Source organism: Durotheca rogersii (genome assembly GCF_024521655.1).
Source record: "Durotheca rogersii strain YMJ 92031201 chromosome Unknown GGS23scaffold_4, whole genome shotgun sequence".
In the NCBI taxonomy this organism is placed as follows: domain Eukaryota; kingdom Fungi; phylum Ascomycota; class Sordariomycetes; order Xylariales; family Xylariaceae; genus Durotheca; species Durotheca rogersii.
The window spans coordinates 1,490,436-1,512,917 of record NW_026251235.1 but is presented as its reverse complement, the minus strand read 5'-3'; the positions used below and the strand labels follow the sequence as shown (position 1 = coordinate 1,512,917).

At 53.3% G+C, this 22,482-nt stretch overlaps 4 protein-coding genes across 4 annotated transcripts; 3 read left to right on the top strand and 1 right to left on the bottom strand.

Annotated features, from left to right (window-relative positions):
- Nucleotides 1-3,709: 3,709 nt before the first annotated feature.
- Nucleotides 3,710-5,257, top strand: GGS23DRAFT_366522 (uncharacterized protein). The gene has a single exon (XM_051513303.1). The coding sequence runs from the start codon at nucleotides 3,894-3,896 to the stop codon at nucleotides 5,106-5,108; it is 1,215 nt and encodes a 404-aa protein (XP_051374767.1). The 5' UTR covers nucleotides 3,710-3,893; the 3' UTR covers nucleotides 5,109-5,257.
- A 2,474-nt stretch (nucleotides 5,258-7,731) lies between these two features.
- Nucleotides 7,732-8,478, top strand: GGS23DRAFT_366421 (uncharacterized protein). Its single transcript, XM_051513301.1, has one exon. It carries the CDS (start codon nucleotides 7,940-7,942, stop codon nucleotides 8,429-8,431), a length of 492 nt encoding a protein of 163 aa, XP_051374766.1. The 5' UTR covers nucleotides 7,732-7,939; the 3' UTR covers nucleotides 8,432-8,478.
- Nucleotides 8,479-12,875: 4,397 nt separating this feature from the next.
- GGS23DRAFT_594208 (lysophospholipase II) lies at nucleotides 12,876-13,794 on the bottom strand (the record flags this gene model as incomplete). The annotated part of the gene is made up of 2 exons (XM_051518131.1): nucleotides 12,876-12,976; nucleotides 13,026-13,794. 2 exons carry the CDS (start codon nucleotides 13,792-13,794, stop codon nucleotides 12,876-12,878), a joined length of 870 nt encoding a protein of 289 aa, XP_051374765.1.
- A 6,220-nt stretch (nucleotides 13,795-20,014) lies between these two features.
- Nucleotides 20,015-20,716, top strand: GGS23DRAFT_594207 (kinase-like domain-containing protein; the record flags this gene model as incomplete). Its single annotated transcript, XM_051518130.1, has 1 exon — nucleotides 20,015-20,716. One exon carries the CDS (start codon nucleotides 20,015-20,017, stop codon nucleotides 20,714-20,716), a length of 702 nt encoding a protein of 233 aa, XP_051374764.1.
- Nucleotides 20,717-22,482: the final 1,766 nt, after the last annotated feature.

Below are 22,482 nucleotides of genomic sequence, written 5' to 3'. Positions count from 1 at the left end.
GGAGAATGAAGAGGAGCGCCTCTCGTTCAAGTAGGTGGGGGGATTCCGGAGAGCGATCCTCCTCACCCTCTCCTCGTAACCGTTTGGGATACGCACAGTGCCGCGTTGAGGGGGTTATGAGGAGGAGGAGATGTTGGCGGCATTATACGTTAGTAGCAATTATACATGCGTAGTAATGAGGAGGGACACATGGTCGATGCAATGCGCATGTAATGCACAGTAGTAGATACAGTAGTAGATAGCCTAGACGCTACCGGCGCTCGCTCACCCACTTCCCCGCGCGGGAGCTATCGACCGACATGATCGCTTACCACTATTCGACATATCCAATCCCGGCCTTGCTGCCTCTTCTACTCATAGATCTCGAGCTATTCTCCTACAGAGGCGTCATGTGCATGTGCATGTCGTGTATAGTATATACCTATATATATATATTTCTTTGCGCCTTCGGGGCCGCGCGAGTCCGCTCTCGAAATCCGGCCTCTTCCTTCAACTCACCCTCCCGCGCAACCTGGGAGCGAGGCAGAGAGAGAGAGAGAGAGAGAGAGAGAGAGAAACGACATCTGCCAGACTGCCACAACGATCTGACGGTCCGTGGGGAACGAGGAACGCGAAATGCCGCCCCCATCAGTCCCAGCACAGCGCCTGTCCGGTTCATAGCGCTGCAAACAACGGACCCGGCCCTGTCAACACCCGCTTGAGGCCCGTGTTCGAAGCCCGCTGCACGTATCACTTACATATATGAGTAGGCGTATATATATATACATACACGAACATGAACCAAACATTCGGTAGACTGATGTGAGAGCACTCGTTCACTTTACTCACTCGGAATCGTTTATCAGTTCGTAAGGGTGCGGCGAATACATACAGACCTAAAGCCGGGGTGAAGCCAATCCATCCATCCGGAGCGCCAGGACCGTCTCATCCACACTCGGTTCTCCCATCGACAGTCCAGCCGAATACCCGACCCAACAACAACGATTTCTCATCAGACCTGTTGGGAGTATATACGAGTATATACTTTCGGCATCGATCCGGCTAGGACTTTGAAGTATTATACGGCGTTTCGAACAAGCAAATCGCGGATCACGACTCGAACGCCAACAGCTCCTAACCTTCTCTCCCCCTTTTCCCTCCCGTCGACCACCAACCCCCTTGGGAGCAGCAAAACGACGGAGATATCTGCTAGTGATTTTTTAGTTGTCGATTGTTGCGCCTCATCGAATGTTTACGTGTAGACAGGGGTGGGGGGGAGACCGGATCCCTGAATTTTGAGCCTCCGAAGGGGTCCTTGCCGTTGGGTGGATGAATCATCGACAAATCCCTGAGCTGGGAGACGAAAAAATTTTCACCAGAATTTCTTCCCGGAATTTTGGTGGGCAGGAGACAGGCATTTCCATCGCTGTCAGTGCGCGCCAGCCTATAGAACACAGACGGAGTTAGGAAGACCCAGGCGCAATTCCAATTTCGCTAAAGGGGGCAACCGAATCTGGACATCCCTGGGACCCAGGATCCTGAGGGCGTCATTCAACTACCTCGAAAGGACAGTTTTTTTTTCTTTTCGCCCCAGTCAACAAAGTTCGTCTATGCCGGGGGCGGCCGGACTCATGTGAGTTACGGCCAGCGGCTTTCTGGTGCGAACACCCCCGAGCTCCCTGATCCGCGATTGTCGAGCGGCAGGGCGGCAGGGTTGTGACAGGGAGAGACGACAACCCATACACTATAGGTAGGTAGGAATTACCCAGTTCCGGCGAGCCGTCACGGTCGTCGCAATCGTGTTTGCCGCCTAGTCTTGGCCGTAATCAATCCACCCGTATCGACCCCGGGAAGAGCAGAGGATCCATCCGTACGCGCACTACCGAGATACGAAAACGAGAAGGGCAGCGGATAGAAGAGAGGGATGCTGTGGCCTCTCTGGATGGCTATTTGCTGATCTCTGTCAGCAAATCAGTCGGTCCAAACGATAGCAGCTGAGCAGAAGGCGGCCGAGAAAGACGAGCGAGAGAGCATCAGATACCAGAACACGCACTGTAGCCCACTTTGGGCGGTGGTGAAACAAAGTGCGAATCGGGCCCGGACGGACGTTGTGGCTGTGCCTCACTGCTTGGTTGTGGTGGATAGCCATTTATTATTATTACTGTTTTTTTCTTCTTCTTTCTGGTTGTCCTCCCACGAGTCACCCTTGTCCTTGCCTCTCTTCTCGCCGTGTTCCCCGTGCGTTTCTCGGCGGCATCTGGGCGTCTCTCCTCAACACCGCCCGGTCTGTCTAGTGGAGAGAGTTGACTCAGCGGCAAAGGCCGGACAATCCATTGTGCCTCCCTTCAGTAGTAGGCTGGGGATAGGTTACCTAGGCACTTGTTAGGACAAAGAGGAGGCAACGAGCCATCGTCTGCGTGTGTGTGAGTGTGTGTGGGAGTGGGAGCGGGAATGGGAGAGGGAGGAGTGTGTTGGGTACCGAGTGTACCGCTGCACATAGGTACACCCGGCTCTACTCATGCCCAGTGCTCATACGCCCACACCCCAGTCTCTATCCCTTACCCTCTCCCGGCCCCTCTCTCCCTGTCTTTGGACGTTCTGTGTGTGAAGTGTGCTGGGAAGTGTGCTGGGAAGTTTGGCACACGCCCTCGCTACCTGACTTGACTCAAGCCTCCAGGTATGACACACCACCTGCTCATACGCAGGAGGTGTGGGAGTACTGCTAGGTACCGCCTCGCAGGCCAAAGGTACCGACCTGTCTGCCTGAAGACGTATCCCGCCCTGCCTGGGCACCTATGGGACGTGCAAACCTGAATTCGCCCGCCCCATTGATCAGTGTACTCGGTTGTACCGCGCCCGCCACTTACCCTACGGGGTTAGGTACTCGACACATACTGCCCTTCGGGGAATGGTACCTGGTTGAATTACCGGCGCTGTGCTTTGGGTACGAGAGCGTAGAAGCCATTGCCAAGATACGCTCATCTTTTAGGCTAGGACCAGGCCTGGAAAGACAGGGCAAGGGATACCCCTGTTGACAAATTTGTGAATTTTTTTCGGTACCCTTGCCAGCCCCTCCCTCAGAGAAAAAAAAAAGGAAGACGGAAGAAGGATTTGGCTGAAAATTTTCGATTTTATTCTCATTATTATTATTCTTTTTTTTTTTTCTTTCCGGCCTCGATGCTCCAACAAGTCGTGCTATTATTAAACCCGACCAATCTCACCTCCCCAACATACTAAACCCTCCTCCTCCTCTCTCTTTTTCTCATCTTTGGCCTCTTTTTCGCCATATCCACCGGACATCAATCCATATATCACCCCGTCCCCATCCCAGCTGCCATTCCCCTCCCTCTCCATCCGCATTACCAATCGCAAGCCAACTCCATTTGCATTTGGCAACCCGCCCGTCCGCACTCTGCTGGCAATCCTGGACTCCCACGGAACGGACCAGCAACTTCCAACAACTACCGCACTCGCCTTCCAGAGTCGAGCGCCAATTCGGCTTGCATGCCCGATCCTCCAAGGGGATATAAGAAGCAGATCTTGACATGTTCGCTCAACCACGACGGCCTTCCTCTCCCCTCCCCACCGACCACATACCCAGGTGACAGGCGTCACTCCCTCGCGCGTCACGACACAGGCGCCACCTAATTCTGGCGAGAAGCGAAAGAGAATATACCCGGGATTGAAGACAGGAGAAGAGAAGCAGAGAGCGTAATTGCAGGTCGAGAGAAGAGAGTGCGAGAGTCTCGACGAGTCGCATTGCTGCGGAGCGACATATCCACTTATCCACAACCTCCTCCTCCTCCCCCTCCCCCCCCCTAAATCTATTTTATCTCGCGTCGCGGACGGCCGCCGTCGACGAATTCTACCAGCTCGGAGCTTGGGCGGGAGCATCGCGCACCGAGTCTGCCACGATGAGTTACGGATCACCCTATGGAACCCCTCATCACCGAGGTGGTGATGCGGGTTATTATTACGACGTACAGAGCCCCTCACCAACACCTTCGCCACGTCACTACCCATTTTACCCAGCTCAGACCCCCCAGCGGCCCGCTACCCGCGCTCACGTTCACCACCCCAGCGCCGGCTACCACGATTTCCGACCCTCGACCGCATTCTCGCCCCGATACAAGAGCACCGGCGAGTATGCCACCGGCCTAAGCCCTAATGTGAGTTCGCGAAGTCAATATTTCTCCACGGGGCCTCGGCACGAGCGTCAGAGATCCTTCTCCTTCCTGCGGGCCCCTCGTGGGGACTCGGACGAGGTCGAGTTTTTCGAGGTCGACGGTCACAGATGCGTACTCGTCGCAGGGTCCAAGAGTCGTCAGCGCAGAGATTTACGTTTCTATGCTGCTCCTGGACAAGGCACTGATAACTACTACCAATCGCAGGGTGCGTCGTCGATGTTTCACGAGAAAGAGAGAGCCGACTACTCGCGCTATGACGAGCCTCCGATGCGCTCGGCCACGAGGGCGGGCTACCACGCCCGCCGCTCCTCGGCCACGGCGGTGCCCATCCAGCGCCCCTCCACCGCCCGCCCTTCTAGCTCCCACCGGAAGCGGCCTGTCGCCGTGGACACCAAGAAGGCGACGGAGGCGGATGCGAAGAAGCATAGCATCCCGGCCGGGTACTCGCTAAAGAACTGGGACCCGGCCGAGGAGCCCATCATGCTACTCGGGAGCGTCTTCGACTCCAACTCTCTGGGCAAGTGGATCTACGACTGGACCGTCCATCACCACGGAGCCTCGACCCCTATTGCGGACGTGGCCGGCGAGTTATGGGTCCTGCTCATCCAGCTCTCGGGCAAGATAAAGCGAGCCGAGGAGGTCGTGCCCGAAGTGAGGACCCAGGCTAACAAGGAGATGATCGAGGACTTCATCGAGTCGGGCGAGCGCCTGACGGACAAGCTGCGCGCCCTGCTCAAGAAGTGCGAGGCGCCGATGTTGAGATCCGCCAAGACCAAGGATGCGTCCCACCTGGGCCAGAATGCCGGCGTGGAGTTTGTCAAGACCGTCTTTGGCCGCGAGCGCGAGTTGGAGCGCACGGAGGCGTTCATGCAACAGGTTCGCCTATGGAACCTGCGGTTCGACGCGAACTGCGAAGACATCCTGAAGAGGCCGAAGCAATAGGTGTTTTGAAATTTGCCGCCCTGGTTTTCATCCCCCCCCAGGATCTTACCTCCCCGTGCCCGTCGGATGGGGCTACCGACGGCGTTCCCGCGGACGGACCATACCACATTATACCCTACTACTACTACTTTTACGGAAACGGATCGGGTGACGAGGAAGGATGGCGCTGCCATCGTGTATCAATAGAAAAATGGTTTGCAGCTTAGGTGGTTTTTCCGAAGTGGCACGTCGATACCAGGATTTCCCCATTCAGGATTTCCTTTATCTGTCTTATTACACTCGCCCCGGGGCAACCTAGCATGCATCGGCGGGAGAAGAGGCCTGGATTTTCCCAACTCGTCTTTCGTTTTTCAAGATACCCCAGATGGAGTGAGAGAGGAGAGTTGGAGAGGGAACGTGATTACATTTCGCGCGCAACGCGCAAGCGGTTGGGCCAGAGCAGGAGTGCGATATACCCCGTCAGGGACGTTGTTATTCGGAACCTCAAAAGTTGGTATCGGAAAGACGGGATGTTTTGGGTTTTTTTCTTTTTTTTTTCTTGCGACGGTACGGTGGTTACTGTTGACAGGAATTGCATCACCGGGTCGGTTACCGTGCCGACCCCCGAGAGAACAAAAAGAGTTTAATAGTTATTATTGTAACGATGGATTCGTTTGCCAGCCGGGTATTGTATTGGCTTCGTCGGTCATCGCGTCGGCGGAACATCAACGGGCGTTGTGTCAGGCGGCATCGACGGTTGTTCTTGTCCTATTTATACCGGGCGCATTTCATAGAGGATCTACATCTCTCTTCTCACGGTTGTTTTCTAAGGCAGGGTCTGGGTTACTGCTGGCTGGCTGGGAGATACCCCCTTCTGCTTCCATTCTTCCCTCATTTTTTTATAGCGCAGCGGTTGGAATTACGAGACGACAAAGTAATATATTATAGTCCCCCCTACACGTTGCCGCGATGCCTCTGACCTTGAAAGTGAAATATGGTGTCTTGACTTCGACTCCTGGTTCTTTCCTTTACCTTGTGTCTCCGGCACTTATTCGTAGATCCTTGACTCTTGGTGACCATACTAGTATAATGTCGGCTGCTTTTGTCATCAGCTCGACTCTTACCCCGTCGGCTTGTCCTCGAGGTTATTGTGATGTGTGCATACATTCGTGAATCTAACCCTAACCCCCTCCCCCACCCCGGCGCGTCCCCCCCAGTATCGCTTGGCCGGCCCTACCTATTACTGTGTCTCGGGAGCCGGTCGTTTTCCCCTCTGCGTCGTCTAGGCACGCCGCTGCGCAGGCAGGCCCCGCAGGCGCGCGCACATATGAACGGACGAAATGCAAAATGCCTGTCGCCGCGGGACTCGCCCGACGTATGCATTCCACACACCTTCTCCTCCCGTTCACATACTTACCTCTTAGGTATTAACTCCTTCACTCACCGGACTGGCCACGCAGGTGCTCGCCGGGAGGGAGGGTCACGGGGAAGGGGAAAGGGTCTCCCTGCTTGGCTCGCTCTCCTTCCAAGGTTCTTTCTTTTGCCCGACGTCAGACCGCCTCCGCAGCAGTATATGTGGGAAGGTAGCTAGGTAGGCGGGAAGGTCGACGGTTGGAGGAGAGTCGGGGTAGGTGGCGCACGTATAAGCGCCGAGAGAGAGAGAGGAAGGGGAAACGTCGAACCGACGGCGGTGTCGGTGTGTTATCGTCGTGGTTCCGCGACTTGCTTCCGGTTTCTCTTCTCACGCTGGACCTAGGTATGTGCCGCACTGCCAACCACTCGCTGCATACATACCTCTGGCCTACCTGGGCTGCCCGTACCAGTCACCGGGTAGCATATACCCCCGGGACTTCCGGGGCAGCGCTCGGGCGTTGGGTACTCGAGGTAGAGTCAGTCAGTTACGTGCGCTGTAAGCCGTCGCTTGCCTCCCCCCCCCTACCGTTATGCGACTCGCCCAAACAAGCCTGGCAGCAGCAGGCGTACTGGGTAATAGTAAACCAAACGCTGGCTTACCTCTTATACGGGGGGGGGTGCCCTAGAACGGGTCCGCGGGATCGGGATGACAGATACAGCGTGTATAGCAAACGGTATATCCTTTCACCAGATAGGGAGGTCGCTGGCTCACTTAGGTAGTTTTAGACAGGCTACAGTTTCTAAATGCACGCGTTTCATTTCACAAATTCGAAGGACGGGTAAGACTCGTCGGGCTGCTCCCAACCACGGACCCATCAGCCACTGGGCTAATTAAGTCTACACAGATGGGAAGGGGAGGGCACGGCGGAGTAGCGTGTCCGCTGATTACTAGGAGCCCGAAATGAAAGGACACCTTATGAATAGAATGGGAAGTGAAGAAGAGAGAGAAAAAATTTTTTTTTCTCTCTCTCTCTCGTCCTGCTCTCCTGCTTCTCCCGCAGGATGGGCCGTTCGACTACGCATCGGCCGGGGTGCGTATGTACGTACGTACATACATACATACCTCCTCCAACCTGTACGTATGGATTGCTCGGGCGTGGATGGCTACGGCAAGGTGTGAAGGAAGGGCGAAGAGGAAAAAAAAAAAAACTTCATTGCCGTAATACTGTCTGTCAGCCTCCCTCCTCCCCCCGTCTTGATTCCCATCCCCGTCCCCCCCCCCCCCATCCATGCCCATGCGCCGTCCTAAGATGCCCCGTTACGGCGACGGATGGGACGCACATTACATCCTGTGCATACTCTACCTGCCTGCTCATACATACATACATACGCATACCGCTGTACAGGCCAGGCCTGCATGTAGGTAGGTAGACGGGCTGGCAGGGTGTCCTGTCGCCCAAGGTCGTAAAGTAATATCTCATTCCAAATCTGGCAATAACATGCAAGATCCTCCACGGCACACCCACAACCGAAAACACGCACACACACACACACACACACACACACACACACACACACACACACACAAAAAAAGTTTTTTTTTTCTCTCTTTGTCCCTCTCGCTTCTCTCTGTGCGTGTGTCACTTCCCTCTATCCGTCCGTTTCTCATGTCTCTTATTATTCATGTCTCTTCGCCTGTTTTACCCGTTTCTCTCACCCTTGAGTTCCGGCGTTCCGGCCGTTCCTCCTACCCCCTTCCGCCTCCCGAGCGAATCCACTGTGTTTCTTACTCCCCTCGTCTCTTGGCGCGGTTTTTTTTTTCTCTCTCCCCCCCCCCTTCCCCTTTTCTTTTCTTTTCTGGTACTTACGCCAAAACAATATCTCTATTTTGGTTTCTTTTTTTTTCTACTCCCTTTCTTTTTTGTTTTCATGTTTTATTTTCGTTTCGCGACGGCAATTTCTTTCGTGCGCGGGCACGCACGCGCGGTTGAGACACGGAGACGGTGGTGGGTGATGGAGCGAGCGCGCGAGGGAGAGAGGGAGGATGGAAGGGGACAAGGAAAGTAAGTAGGTAATTGGCCGAAATTACCCTTCGTGCCTGTGTCTAGGTAGGTGGGCACCTTGGCCCCTATAGTACACACATACATGCTGAAGGTGATCTTGTTGTATGCGGTGTGCCCTGTGCGAGAGAGAGAGAGAGAGGTAGAGGTATGTAAGTAGGTAGGCGGGTAGGCATGTAGGCATGTGTAGGTTCGTGTAGGTTCGTGTATGTAGGTATGTGCTGCGCAGGCCACTCACATCGCAACGCGTTCCCGAATGCGAGAGGCCGGTCCAGTTCGATGAGTATACTGTATTATCCCTACACTCTACCATCAAAGCATCTACGGTGGTAACAAATCGCTCTTCTAGTCGTGTAGGAGCAGTAAACAATAATACTATGTACGGGTCTCTGGGTGAGGAATGTTATCCTGTACAATTGTCAGCGCTTCGAGAGGTTCATGCCTCTCCCCCGCCTCGTTATTCTTACACAAGCGCATACATACACACGCACACACGCACACATGCTTAGCATGTCGTAGATACTACCTACATGATATACTTCCGCAGTGTGCAGCTGGAGGAGATGGGATGAAATTGTCGTGGGCTCTACCCTGGTTACAACACGGACCGCAATATGTTTTAGGGCTCGATGGGTAGGGTTACACCCCTGTCGGCCCTCTCCTCTCTCTGTTTCTCTCTCTTTCACGTCCTCTCACGCTGGCGAAAGGCACACAAGTAGATTCTGCTTTTTCTCCTCGGGGTTCTTACAGGTTCTCGTAGCGATCCTAGACCACCCCCATCCCATGTTCATATGTACGTGGTTTTTTTTCCAGGTTTTTTTTTTTTTCCCCTTATTTCTTTCTAGTGTACTACTCTCGGCTTACTTCAATCCTGTCTCCTTCATTGCTGATGCTGCAGCAACTGCTGCAGTGTCATCCCGTCACGATACTCGGTTCCGCAGGCCTAGTACATGCCCCAGGCAAGTCAGGGGAGGCAGGTAGTGTATGTGTGTAGGCATGTCAAGCAACGTGCTCTATCACTATCGTCTGATACCTACGTGCTACACTTCGAGCAGACGAACCAAAATTTTTTTTTCACTCACCCTGTCTAGTCGAACCCAACCCCTCTCTGCCGTCTACATACGTACCTACTCCATGTGTTCTATCTGCTGATGGGTGAGTTGAAGTCGGGGTATGCAACTCCAACTCGGTTATCGTTCTCTTTTTCTTTTCTTCCTTTTTGTCTTCCTCCTTCTATCAGCGCTTGTCCCTTTGCTTTGGTTTAGTATCACCTGCCACCTGGGGAGGGTTAACAAATGCAAATAATGGACAATTCGACTTGCCTGTGTGTTGCGACGATTCCAGGTTTTCCCGTCACGACGTCTTGCCGGTGGTTAGGCACCTACGAGATGTCGATAGGGCGCCAACGGACCCGCCCGACCTAGGGAATGCCTTGGTTAGACCAGAATGCCAGGGCAGTCTGGGCCGGTAAGGGTACCAGATTACCCTGTTCTATGTACACACACATGTATGTACTTACAGGGCCTCCCTGGGTCTATGCCCCATGTATCCCTGTTAAGGTATGTACATACCTGCGGCACGGCGGCAAGACGGCCTGGGAATGTCTTGGGATTTCGCCGCCATAGGTTACAGCACAGGAATCCACTTCCACGCGAAGGACTTCAGGGGGGGGGGGGTTGGAGGTTGGAGGGGAAGGGATAAATTTTCCCATTACTCCGCCGCCCGCATCATCCACCGTCCGGGCACACTTCGTACGGATGGCTTATGTGCATCGTATTACGAGTACATGCATAGGTATGTACGGGTTACTTACCATCGTGGGATGCTTATGCTGCCTGTGGATGACTAAACTATACGTAAAATACTCATCGGGAGGGTGGGGAGGAAAAGGGGTAAAGGGGGAAAAGAAATAAAATAAAACCCGTCTATCCCCATTGGGTGGCATATTGCACTCAGACCGGCCATTCACATTACTACGCGCGGAATTGTGGCTAGGGCGTTGGTGTTGTCGAGTCGGTAGTTCACGGGTGGATGGACCGAAAGACGGATGCGGTGGGAGGGAGGGGTGCGTGTATCAAACGAACATGTCGAACAGACACGAAACACATACAGCGAAACACATCTTCCCTCTCAGACTCGCACTCTGGGTGATTTCGTCTACGTGCGTGGTGCGAGTGCGTGTGTGTGTGTGGTGTGTGGCATCTGAGTCCGTTCTAGACCGCGAGGGACAGTACGGACAATATCGTGAGAATCCCTGACTCGGCGGGATGGGGCGGGACCCGTGTCATTGTCGTCCTCGTTCGAGCCGGCACACGGCTGCGCGGAGACGGGGATGGGAAAGGACAACAAGAGCATCATCGTCATCCTCATGATCATCAACATCATCGCTGTCCCAGTTCGGTTCCTTGCATCGCTCATCTGCCCGCCCCTAGGCCTATCGGAGACTTTCACACGACCTGAACGAACGTTCGGGTAGCGAACGACGAGGGCCTCGGGCATTGGGATATATGTTGTTCGAGTCACTTGCTAGCCGGTTGGACGCCCTTAGGCCGCCGTTATCCATCGGCCGTCTCCTGCAGGAGTTGAATTACCACTCCCGTCACGTCGGGCCCGACTAGGCTACTGATTGCTCTCCAGTCCCCCAATCTGCGAGCTTCTCCAAGGTCATCTTCCTAACGCCTCCCCCCTTCGTCTCCTCGTCTCCTCATCTCCCCTCAAATCATGCGCGTCTATCGCGGCAGCTGACAATTCCCAGTTCGCCTCAGCCTCCGCTCTGCTGCCTCGATGTTATTGTTGCTGCTACTACTATTACTGCTGCTGCTGCTGCTGCTGCTGCTGTGATTCACCGTCCCAGCCACGCTAGACAACGCCGTCTCCAAGCTCACGTCTCTCCCCTCCCTCTCTTCTCCCCCCATCCGAAATCCCGTTCCGCCCCCGTGATCGCCGGGATAGACTCGGGCGGGGCTGGGCAGCGAGAGGGGTCTGCGTCTCCAATTGTGCGCTGACGTCGTCCCGTCATCTTGCCATCGCTATCCCGCGCGGCGCTGGCGCTCTGTGGGACGACAATAGATCGCCCTGGCAGTTGGGGTTGGCATGGGGCGCGCAGCCATTCTGCAACCTCACCTCTACCCAGCCTAGGCGGGCAGGTAGGTATGTATTTTAGCGGCGAGAACGACGGGTTAGGCGGCGCCGGTGCAGCACGACGCCTCTCCCAAGCGGCTTAGTTCAGGTCGGTCCGGTCAGCGTGGCGAGATGCCAATCGTGCGCAGTGCATACATGCCGTCGGACGCGCATATAGGCATATTAAATAGTAGGAGCTAGCTAATACGGTACGATCCTAGTATAGAATGCTCTGCAGCGATTCCCATCCCATCTGTCCATCCGCATCCCGATCCATCCCACCTCCATCATACCTTAGCTGCTTAGGTGCGTTAGCTCCGCATTGGGATGCAACCGAAATAGCATCAACGGCATCATCACCAGCGCTTCGCTGTGACGTAGCTGGCGCGGCAAGGCGAGACGACAAAGTGTGGCTAAGTCACACGCATTGGTTACCTAGGTGGGTATACATCGATATACACACACGAGGCGATGGCCGTCAACAGTCTCGCTGCACGTTGCGCGAAAGCGGGGGGCGCATCGCTGCCTAGATCGGCTGGTCCTCTCGTGATTTGGGGCTGTATATCGTCGTATTCGAGCGTCGCGGCCGAGGGCGAAGGGGGGGCGGCGAGAGAGAGAGAGGGGAAATTCCAGCGCGAGTGAGTATTTCGCCCCCCGCTGGTCCTTTCTCCTCTTTTCCCTCCCCTCGTCTTCAGACCTAGGTGAGCATACACGGCTGCACCGGGTGAATGCGCACCCATCCCGCTGCGTCTCTTGCACGAGGCTCGGTGCATGCGCGCGGGCGGCGGGTATACACATATGCGCTGCGCCCTGGCGGCGCGTCGCCAGGACATCAAACTGGGCTAGACGAACAGCCGCGGTAGGCTCTTGGCCAACCGCTGGTCTCCTCGTTTTGGTTCTCTACACGTTTTCGGGATATTTCCCTGGATAATCACCTTCATGTTCATGATGTTGATATTAGCAGTGCGCGAATATGAGGGCTGGGTGGCATGAGTTGCGGGTTGCTATCGGCACTCTCTCCACTCCACCGTACTAGGCGACACAACGCCGTCTCTCAAAAAAAAGGCAGGCCCGCATTCCGCAAGTGGTGGATGGTCTCTGCCAGTCGTCTTTAGTAGTTCCAGGTGTTCAACTCGTTCTCTACAGGCCACCGATGCGTGATCTTCCGGGATCATGTGTAAGTGTAATAGTTTGGGTATAAGGGTATGTGTCCGACGTGCACAGCCTGGTTGAACAGCCTAGCCGAGGTCGGTTCCTAGCGCACGTCTCCGACGTTGTCTTGGTCTTTGTGCGCCGAACCGCGCGGAGTCGGCGACCCGGTGTGGATTGCCCACGCCGGCTGGAGGTCGCGCGGGTCTGTAGGATGGCACCGAACTCTCGGCGGCACCTCAACGATTCTCCATACATCTTCTCAAAAAGCCGGCGATGTCGTCCACTCCCTGTGGCTCGTTGACCCAATGCCCGCCGTCCTCATATTCCCGCCACTCTACTTGGAGACCGTGCGACGAGACGATGTCCCGGAGTTCCCGGCCGTTCTCGATCGGGACCACGCCGTCGTCTGCCGAGTGTCCGAGAAAGATTGGCATCTTTCGCACAGAATCTGCGTCGACTTCGGTCGCCTGCCCGTTCCCGAAGATCGCCTGAAGCTTTTCGAGGCCGTCTTCTCCCTCGCACTCTCTTGCCTGCGGAGCTAGAGGCAGCCAGCCACACAGGCCGATCAACCCGCCGAATCCCCCCCGCATCTCGGCGAAGCAGGCCGCAGCCGCCGTCGCGAAGCCCTGGCTGATCCCACCAAGGAAGATTTGCCCTCGCGGCAGCACCTTCTCCTCCTCCTCAACGACGGCGAGGATCTGCTCGATGCTCTGGCTAAGCCCGGGTCGTTGCAGCTCCGGGCGCTCCGCTGGGTTCTCGACCGACCACATGTCGAACCATTGCGATATTTCGGTGCCGAAGCGCTCCGAATGCAAGGTCGGCGCGCTGGGGAATACCCATCGGGTGTCCGAGAACAGGTCGAGACGTGTCCTCGGCTTCCCCGCCAGTTCGGAGGCCTCGCTCTCGAAGAATTCATCGGCGAATTCACGGGAGTCGCTGTCACGGCCGTGTAGGAGGATAACCGTGTATCGATGGGCGTTCTTGGGTTCCACTCGATACGGGGCGTTGTAGGCGGCGGCCATTTTGACGTTGCATAGGTTCATATCCCCCTAGATACTCGAAGTAGTAGGTAATGATGTTGAAGGATCATAATGAGGTTACCCGCTTTCTAGCCTGCCTCTCCATAGGTAATTTAAACACACTATCCCTTCTGTTGCTCATCTACCATTGGAAAATGTTCGTTAATTCGCTGCGCCACGGCACATTATCTCAGCGCTTAGTTTCCGGGTTTGGCGTTTTTTTCTCGGGCCAGTCCGACATCAATAGCCAACAATCAATGGCGAACAATACATAGCGAACATGTCTGTAGCCACGGACTAAGAGGCCACTCGCCGTGTATGGTATAGTATTCATTGCTACCTACATCCGTAAAATCTACTCGAGCTTGTAAATACGACGCTTTAGCTCTCTCTCCTCCCTGTCAGGATGTCTGCTGAAGTTACTTTGGTCTGAAGAGTCTTGGTTACCCCTTTTTAGCTTATAGGCATCAAACGACGAATAGTCTGGCGGCAGTAGTTTTAAAGCATAAAGCTGGCGAATATTTGATGCTATACTGTGTTATTTCCCAAGTTGGTTGATTAAACGATATAAGTTTAGCGACTATCGACAGTTGAGTTCTTCTCAACTACCCAGCTATCTCACGCACTTAATTGCAGGCACACGAAAGCCTCGTGTCTTAAGACTCCGGTGTTATACTTTATAGGCACATCTTCATCGCGGTTGAAAAGAACCTCTAATGGTGGTAGCGTGTAGTATATGGCTAGGACTAAGTACACCTTATATGTCGTTTCCGGCACTGATATTACCTGCACTTACAAGAGCAGGTTCCGGGTGTTTGCCGAAGACGATAATAATGGTGTCTTCATGGTAAAAAATTAATTCGTCGAAAGAGTCCAGCGTGCAACCTTCTACGAATGCCGTCTTATTACTACCACTACTTCGTTAGCCACCACAGTGAATCCGCTGCGACTACTGATCCACGTCAGAACAGCATGTTCTTTACATGCGGCGCCAACAAGTTTAGGAGAAAGACGGTACTCAAGCGCTACAGCCCAACACGTAGGGGTATGCAGGTACCCTAACCACTTCCCTTAGATAGAAAAGGTAAGGACCTAAGAGAGATGAGGACGGCGATGCGAAGATGCGGGACGGCAAGGTGCAGATTCCACGCTGACTTCTCGAAGGCAGGATACGCACACACCTCGTTAGACAGAGGGGGGCATGTGTAACTTGATGGCGGAACACCGGCGGCTATAGCATGCAAGTCATACATCATGTATCATGCCGCGCATAGCAGTGGTGGGAGGACAGGCACGGCCCAGCCCAATGAGACCGCTACCATCGGCCACACTGCCATTATCTTGATCCTAAGAGGTAGCAGGCGGAGCGGGCTCGGGCATGGGAGGAGCTGGGGCAGTCCTCTGCCTGCCTGCCTGCCTGCCCCTGTGCCAGACATCCATTATCATAATCCATTATTATTAGTAGCCGCGTACTTGGAGTGCTGGTATTACACTCCATGCCTAAACTTACTAACGACTAAGAGGCTGCTATCTCTCTCTAATACCACCTCAACCACCTCAAGCCCTCGGACTTCCGTCCCCCTCCCCTTTTCGTCCTACGGAACGGATAGAAAACGCGTATACATATACCTCTACTTAATGCATTGCAGTCCGACCCCTCTAGACCGCACCATGTCCCCCCGAGACAGATGAAGGACAAACAGGAAGAGGAAGAGGCGTAGAAGAGACGGACGCTTACTAAATTGTCTCGAATCGATTTTGCGCGATGCGCTGCGTGTGCCAGTTTGGGACGACCGAGCATATATTACCTACATATTGCACGGAGCGATATCCTCACTGGCCGCCTCCGCGATCCGGACCTCCCAGACATTTCCAGGCATATATATCGCGGGCCGCGGTGACGCTGATTATGGCTACTTGACGTTCCACATCGCCTAGTTGGAGAGCACGACAGCCACACACTCCGTCCGTACGCCTCGTCCAGACCGACGAAGGGGATAGGAGAAGGGGGGATCGAATCGGGTGGGCTTACCTACGCCAAGGATGGGGGTTGGTTATGGCGCTGCTTTTAAGAGGTAGGTATTTTGAGGTTACGCCGTATGCGAAGTCATCAATCAGATCAATCAGCTTCTGCCCACCCACCCATCCGTGACACCCATCCATCCTCCATTCCATGTGTCGCGCCGTAGCCTTACATACCTGCCTGCCCGCCGCGGTGCGACCAACAACGCGCCAGCCCCTCCGTCCAAATCCCTCCAACCTACCCCGTCTGCCCTCGTCGTCCTGGAGGGGGCGTGGCCGGCGTGCTGACGAGAGGATGGGAGGAGGAGGATCAGTCTTGCCGAGACACACTGGCCTTATCCTTCTGAGTGCGATGCGGCGGCAGCCTAGAGCCTTCTGGTCCAGCCTGCCGTTGCCGGCTACACACGTGGGAAAATGAGGAGAAAAACAGCTGCGAGGGTGCCTAAGGCATCGGGCAGTCGAGGCGTGGGGAGACCGGCGACGAGCTGACGGGAAGGGAGCCGGGTATCGGGTACGCACAACACTTGCGTGGCACACGTCCAGGACGTATTACCTTCGTGCGCAGGCCGTCTGCCTATTTATTCCGCATAGGGGAGCCTTGGCTCGCGATGCCCGCCCGTCCCATACCATCCCGTGACGAGGCGGGCGCGCATGTCGCATGTATGTGTGAGGCGACAGGCGTCTGCGACATGCCGCCGCAAGTAACGACAGCCCGATATTATCTGCTACCACCTAAGTACTAGTGCCCCCTCCGTGAGACGGAGTCGGTTTTCGTCTTCCCGCCTCCCTCTTTTTTCGTTTATCGCACCCCCCTCCCCTCCCTCCTCTCCCTCTCTCCGAACCCGACCCCTCGGTGTAATATAAGATATGATTTGACTGACGTCTAGCTCATTACCGGAGGGGGGGCCACTTCGATACGTCCGTAGAGGCGGGTAAGCAAATTAGGTTGGCCTGCTGCATCGCGTCCGAAGAATAGTCGCGGGTAGAAGTGCTGTGAGAAGGGGGTTAGCTTATCTATATCTTACTATACAGATGTCGTGCCACGCGTGTTCCCGCGCACGAAAACACTGCTCTGATGGCCCTGGTGTAGACGAGGGCAGTCGGAATACCCGGGCAGAATACCCAGGTGCATGACCTCATGGAGATGAGCTAAACAACGAAGACTACCAAGTAGCGCTGTTAGGAATCGAACCTATCCTTCATTAAGTAACCTACTGATCTCATGGTAGCTGTAACAATGTCTTTTTCTCTGTGGGGCCCCTTATGCTTCGTTAGCCTCACGACGTGGCGGGGGCATACCTATTCTAGCAGAGGACGTTGGGCCTTTGAATAGCCATTGCGTAGGCATGCTTTTTATTCACTAACTTCTGGATTATAACTTGTGCCCTAGCTAGATCGGTATCTGTTGCTGTGTCGATGCAGTGCGAGTGTGACTAGGTGAGGCCAGGAGGACTTACGTATCGTCCTCAAGACTCTGGTATAACTAAGGCAGTTGGACCGCCGAGTGCCCGTCTCTACGCGAGGTTTACCAGCATGAGTGATTTCGCCAGTGTTTCTCAGAATATTACCATCTATGACAGGTGCGTCACAGTCTTCTTCAATTTCACCCCTTACGGCGTCGTCGTTCCGCCCAGATAGAGACGAAGTAACACTAGCGTAAGGCGAAGGTGAGAAAAGAGTGAACCAACGGCGACGGGGCGGTTCTAATTCCGGGCACACAAAGGCACTGGGGATAGTCACTGCCGTTTCTCTACAGTGTCCTTCTCCGAAGCTCCTCTCTTTCCCCCTTTTTGTCTCCGACAGGGAAATTGACGCTTGTAACACATGGCTGTGACCCTCTCGCTCCCTAAACACGCGGCGGTTACGTACGCGGAAGACAAGAGATTGGGGGTAAACAGCTTCGGTGCTAGAGGGGGGAGGTGGCGAGGCAGCGACGAGAAACAATCGCCTGGTCATCTGTCGCCCGTGTGGAATGTCGAGCTATGAGAGATGTTGGGGCGTTGACTAGTAGGGAATCTCAGCGTAGCTGGGTCGGCTTCGTACCCCGTGCCTGATAACCGCGCGCCGCCGCGGGAGCTATTGGCGGTTCCGTTGGAAGCTTCTTAAGGACCAGGGTGGATTCTGCTCGAATGTCAGTTAGCCCGGGCTTCTCTCCCAATTTACCTTTCCGCCCTATCCCTTTACCATCTTTTCACTCCCCGCTCACTACCTACATGCGGCCCTAATCTCATCGACGCGAGTCGGGAAGATGGAAAAGCCGGACGGAATGTAAAGAAAGTGCTATAGGCTATCCCTTTGCCAAAGGAAGGGCGTTCAGTTGCACTTGAATTAACTTGAATTGTGTAGAATACCAGGCCCTCGGGATCGAGTCTATCGCCGGCGCAGGAACCCCCGGGCTGTCAGCTGGCCGCGACGAATTCAACGCGAACCCGCTGCCAATGCTAACCCAGATGGTACGCACAAAGCAATAAAACTCCCTGGCTTGAGAGTTTATGAAGTCCGTTACAGTGCTCAACCTCAACCTTAAAACCTCCACGGGTCGTATATCTGCTCAGGATACCCGACGACATCTTGGAGCAAGGAGGGCTGGCTCTTAGTAAGGGGGCTGCACGATATAGACATATATCAGCCAAGTCGCAAAGCCAGCCGCAAATCGCATGCTCTAGGAGTAAATATAGAGTAACGGGTCCCTTTATCAGCGTTCAATCGGTATTATGCATTTACTACAACGGGCCGGGCAAAGATATTAGGCCGACTGAGTTTGAAAGTGGAATTATAAGGACAATAGAAAGTTAGCCTGATTAAAAAAAGTATTATTACTAACGAGGTGGATTTTCTCAAGATAACGGAGAACTTTACGGCATACTATCAACCATTAATCCTATGGATTAATCGACCAAGAAGACAGGTATTTTCGAATAGCGAGAGATGAAAAATGCTGAGTCTAGATTTGCATTCCCCAATGAAGCAAATACTTCACGAAGCTCAGAAGGACTTGAAGATACTATTAAATTAATGAAGTCCTTTATAATGCCATGAGAGTTTATCGGAACCAAAAGGCAAATGATATTAATCAAACTATATACCCCTTCCCTATTCATTCCAGAGATTTCTGTGATTGGGGGGAATGGACAGCACTCTAGAGTATGCATTTGTGGTGGAAAGGCACGAGCGTTCGTCGGCCGATTACTATTACAGATACGATAAATCTGTGAATAAATACTGAGATTCAGCATTATATATATATAGTGACTCCGTGCAAGACCGTATTTCAACTATCTTCCCATCACTTGTAGCGGTTTATAACAACCTCACGCTAGAAGAGTACACATGGGTTTGAACTGTTAATCAAAGTCATCATATCCAACAACTTGCCATGACAGTATCCTCCATCAGACATCCGTATAACCCTCGTCCTCTGCAGTCCGGGCACGAATGTCTGTTCCTCCTCGATGAGGCAAGGGTCAATTGTTGCATGGTGTTCCTAGGGCAGTCCTGGCCCTGCTGGGCGGCTTGTTCACATCTCATCACCATCCCTGCTGGGCAAGTGTAACCATAAGCATCAAATCGGTACTGATTGGTGAGAATCCAGCATATTTTCGCAGGTAAATAATAAAGTATCCGAATAAATAATTTTAAAGTAGATAAATATAAGCTTTAAATAATAACTGAGTTACGGTAGAGGGTATATATTTTTAAGCTATAGTATATTATTTAATATTCTACTATAATAAAAATAAATAAACATTGAAAAGAGAAAAAGTAACCTAAGGCCTTTTTACAGAGACCTTTTTAAACCTGTATTCGTTAATAAAAAAAGGTAATTGCTAACTAATCTACATTCAGTAAATGCTAACGAATTATTATCTAATAAATAAAGGTAATAAAAAGATAAGTATTAAATGTAATTAAGTAATAAATATATAGAAACCGGTCTATATATAACTACCTTATCTTTACAACCGTTCCTTGGATGTCATTCAGCCTAGCGAATCGCCATGGAAGAGTTCTCATCTACGCAAGTTTTTGAGCATGAACTCTCACTTAGAGAGCGGATGGTAATACTATATCCCTCTCGCGCCATATTATAGTCTGGTTTAGAGCTAACTCCCAGCAGCAAAAAGAGCCTATCTTAACGAGCTCGGGATATATCGAGCTCCTTCCTTGCCGCACACAGGTCAAAAAATATGTCGTCAAGGACATGCCTAAATTCTGGCGCTCACAACAGCGGGACCAGCTTAAGCGTGAGATCGATACTTACACGCACCTCCCACTGCACCCCCGCCTCATACGCATGCTCAGCTACAACAAAGACGGCGACGATACCTCGCTTACTCTAGAGTATATGCCTAATGGATCTCTCGCAGCATACCTCAGGAATAACGCGGCGACCGTGACGGCTGAACTCCGCGCTCGGTGGGCCCTCCAGGCAGCGCAAGGCGTGGCGATGCTTCATGCTCACAGCGTCATCCACGCCGACCTGAAGCCAACAAATATGCTGCTAGACAAGGGCTTAGGGCTCCGCATAGCGGACTTCTCGGGCTGCTCGCTCCTTGGGAAGCCACCCTATATCCTCGAGAGCGGTCCGTTCTATATGCCGGCGGACTGGAGGGAGCATAGTGAGCTGCCCTGCAATGTAACGACGGACATATTCGCCCTCGGATCATGCATCTTCCAGATCGCCACGGGGAAGAAGCCATACGAGGGCCTGGAGGATGACGATATAGAGAAGAAGTTTGCGAGTTGGGAGTTTCCGGGGTTGGAGGGCATCCTGTTCGCAGAGGTCATCCGCAAGTGCTGGTTTAGTGAGTTTGAGTCCGCCGAGGCGGTCCTACAGGCGTTGAGTATGGAGGTGCGGGATATACTCGGAGATTCCGAATTTCCTTCAAAAGCGCTAGGATGAGGAGGCTCGTGCGATAATAGCCAGTACGTAGGGAGCATACCGGTCTTTATCGCCAAAAAGATACATAACCCCCTGATATGGTTAGATTCCACCAAACCCCGTATGTCTCCTCGCGGAGTTTAGAAATTTATAGCTCTGTACGCTCTGGGACTTGGTCTTCAGATCGCGGAATGATGGAGGTTAGTTAGTTTTATCTAGTAAGCCAATCACCACACATACACCCCGGAAAGGTCACGGACCTACTTATACGTATCCAACTTTTCTCCTTAGGCAATAGTCTTGTTTTATTGCCCGGGAGAACGCTCCGAAGCGTAGCCTCGTTTCGAGCCACCCCTTTAGTGGCGTCTTTGGACATAACGTACTATGTAAGTATGTCGCCCTGGAAGCATATGATGCCACTGCTCCCCACCTTGGTTATGGGGGAAGTTTCAGATGCTCTCTAGTCAGACAGGGGGGAGTTGGAGAAGAGAAGAAAACGGCCTAGTCGTCTTCGCTAGCGAGGACAAGTGTACAACGGAATATAGGGTATATATCGTCACGTGATCGCGAATCTCTATGGTTATCACGAGAAACTCACTAGGTACATACCTCATTCGACTCTGTCCTCCTGGTACGATCACGGGTTGGAGTCCGATTTGTACCTACTCCTTTTGCCTACTACTTTCTTTCGAGAGAATCTTGACCATGGTGTATATCCCCGCAAGTCGACTATAATCGGCTGCAGCGAGTAACAACATCGAATCGTGCACGCTTCCGAGGTTAGTGGCTATGATCGTTGCATCCGCCTTAATAGCCACAATCTGGTGTTTATATAGAGCGTGCAGGACAAGTTGTTGCTGTTGTTAGTATTGTGTTCAGAGCCCTAGGGAGGAACAGGATGCGGCCACGCGACCCCTCTCGTGGCGTCGGAGAATCCAACCCGGCGGGGGAAGAGCACGGGTCTTTGGGCTAGGTTCCCCTGGCGACCTGCTGGCGCTATCAATCGGCATTTTCGACTATAGGCGGGTTCTACCTACGTAGGATTTGAGCCGACAGCGTAAAGACAGCGGGGTTTGGACCCGCCTTCCAGATCTGTCACGCGCTCGAGTGAGGACGAAGACCAATCGAGCATGTCCGGATGCCCGAACGTGCGGTTGGCCGTTATCCGCAAACCCAATGGCTGGGTTGGTTCGATCCCGACTAGCGGCAGCGCTGCGGGCCCGTATGTAGCAGGATGCCGGTCCAAGGACCTGGGTCTGAGACTGCCTTTAAACCACATATGTGCATGATTGTAGTCTACTAATACGTAGTAGGTATAGGTGTGTATGTGTCTATGTACGTATGTATGTGTATTTCGATAGCACCTAGTCCCCCTTTGTGTATCGACTGGGAGCTGGGTTGTTCGTGTTAACAGATTGGAGGCGGTTAAGGGGGGCCGTGCTGGCCTAACAGTAGTTGCCGTCGTTAGTCTTGCTACCCTCGATACTGCCTAGAACGCCTACTCAATCTCTGAAAGCCTCGGCACGTTGCAGTTTCGAATAATACTGATAATGGCTTGTCCTTAGTGCGGGCCCGAGGGCGTGACACTGGAGGATTACGACTATTGGCAGTGGGTAAGGAGATGCATGGTACGTATTGCTATCATCGCCGAATCTGGAGGCTAGAGGTGCTCGGAGGTGCCGCGGGCGTTATTAGTCGAGGCTAGATTATAGGAACCTCTGGTGAGACAGGGTCACATGTAATGTCCTCAACTCCATTGGGCATAGCTATGTAGGTATATGTGTGCA

Excerpts from the sequence above, each read along its gene's own strand:
- GGS23DRAFT_366522 (XM_051513303.1), top strand. The coding sequence starts at position 3,894 with ATGAGTTACGGATCACCCTATGGAACCCCTCATCACCGAGGTGGTGAT.
- GGS23DRAFT_366421 (XM_051513301.1), top strand. The coding sequence starts at position 7,940 with ATGCAAGATCCTCCACGGCACACCCACAACCGAAAACACGCACACACA.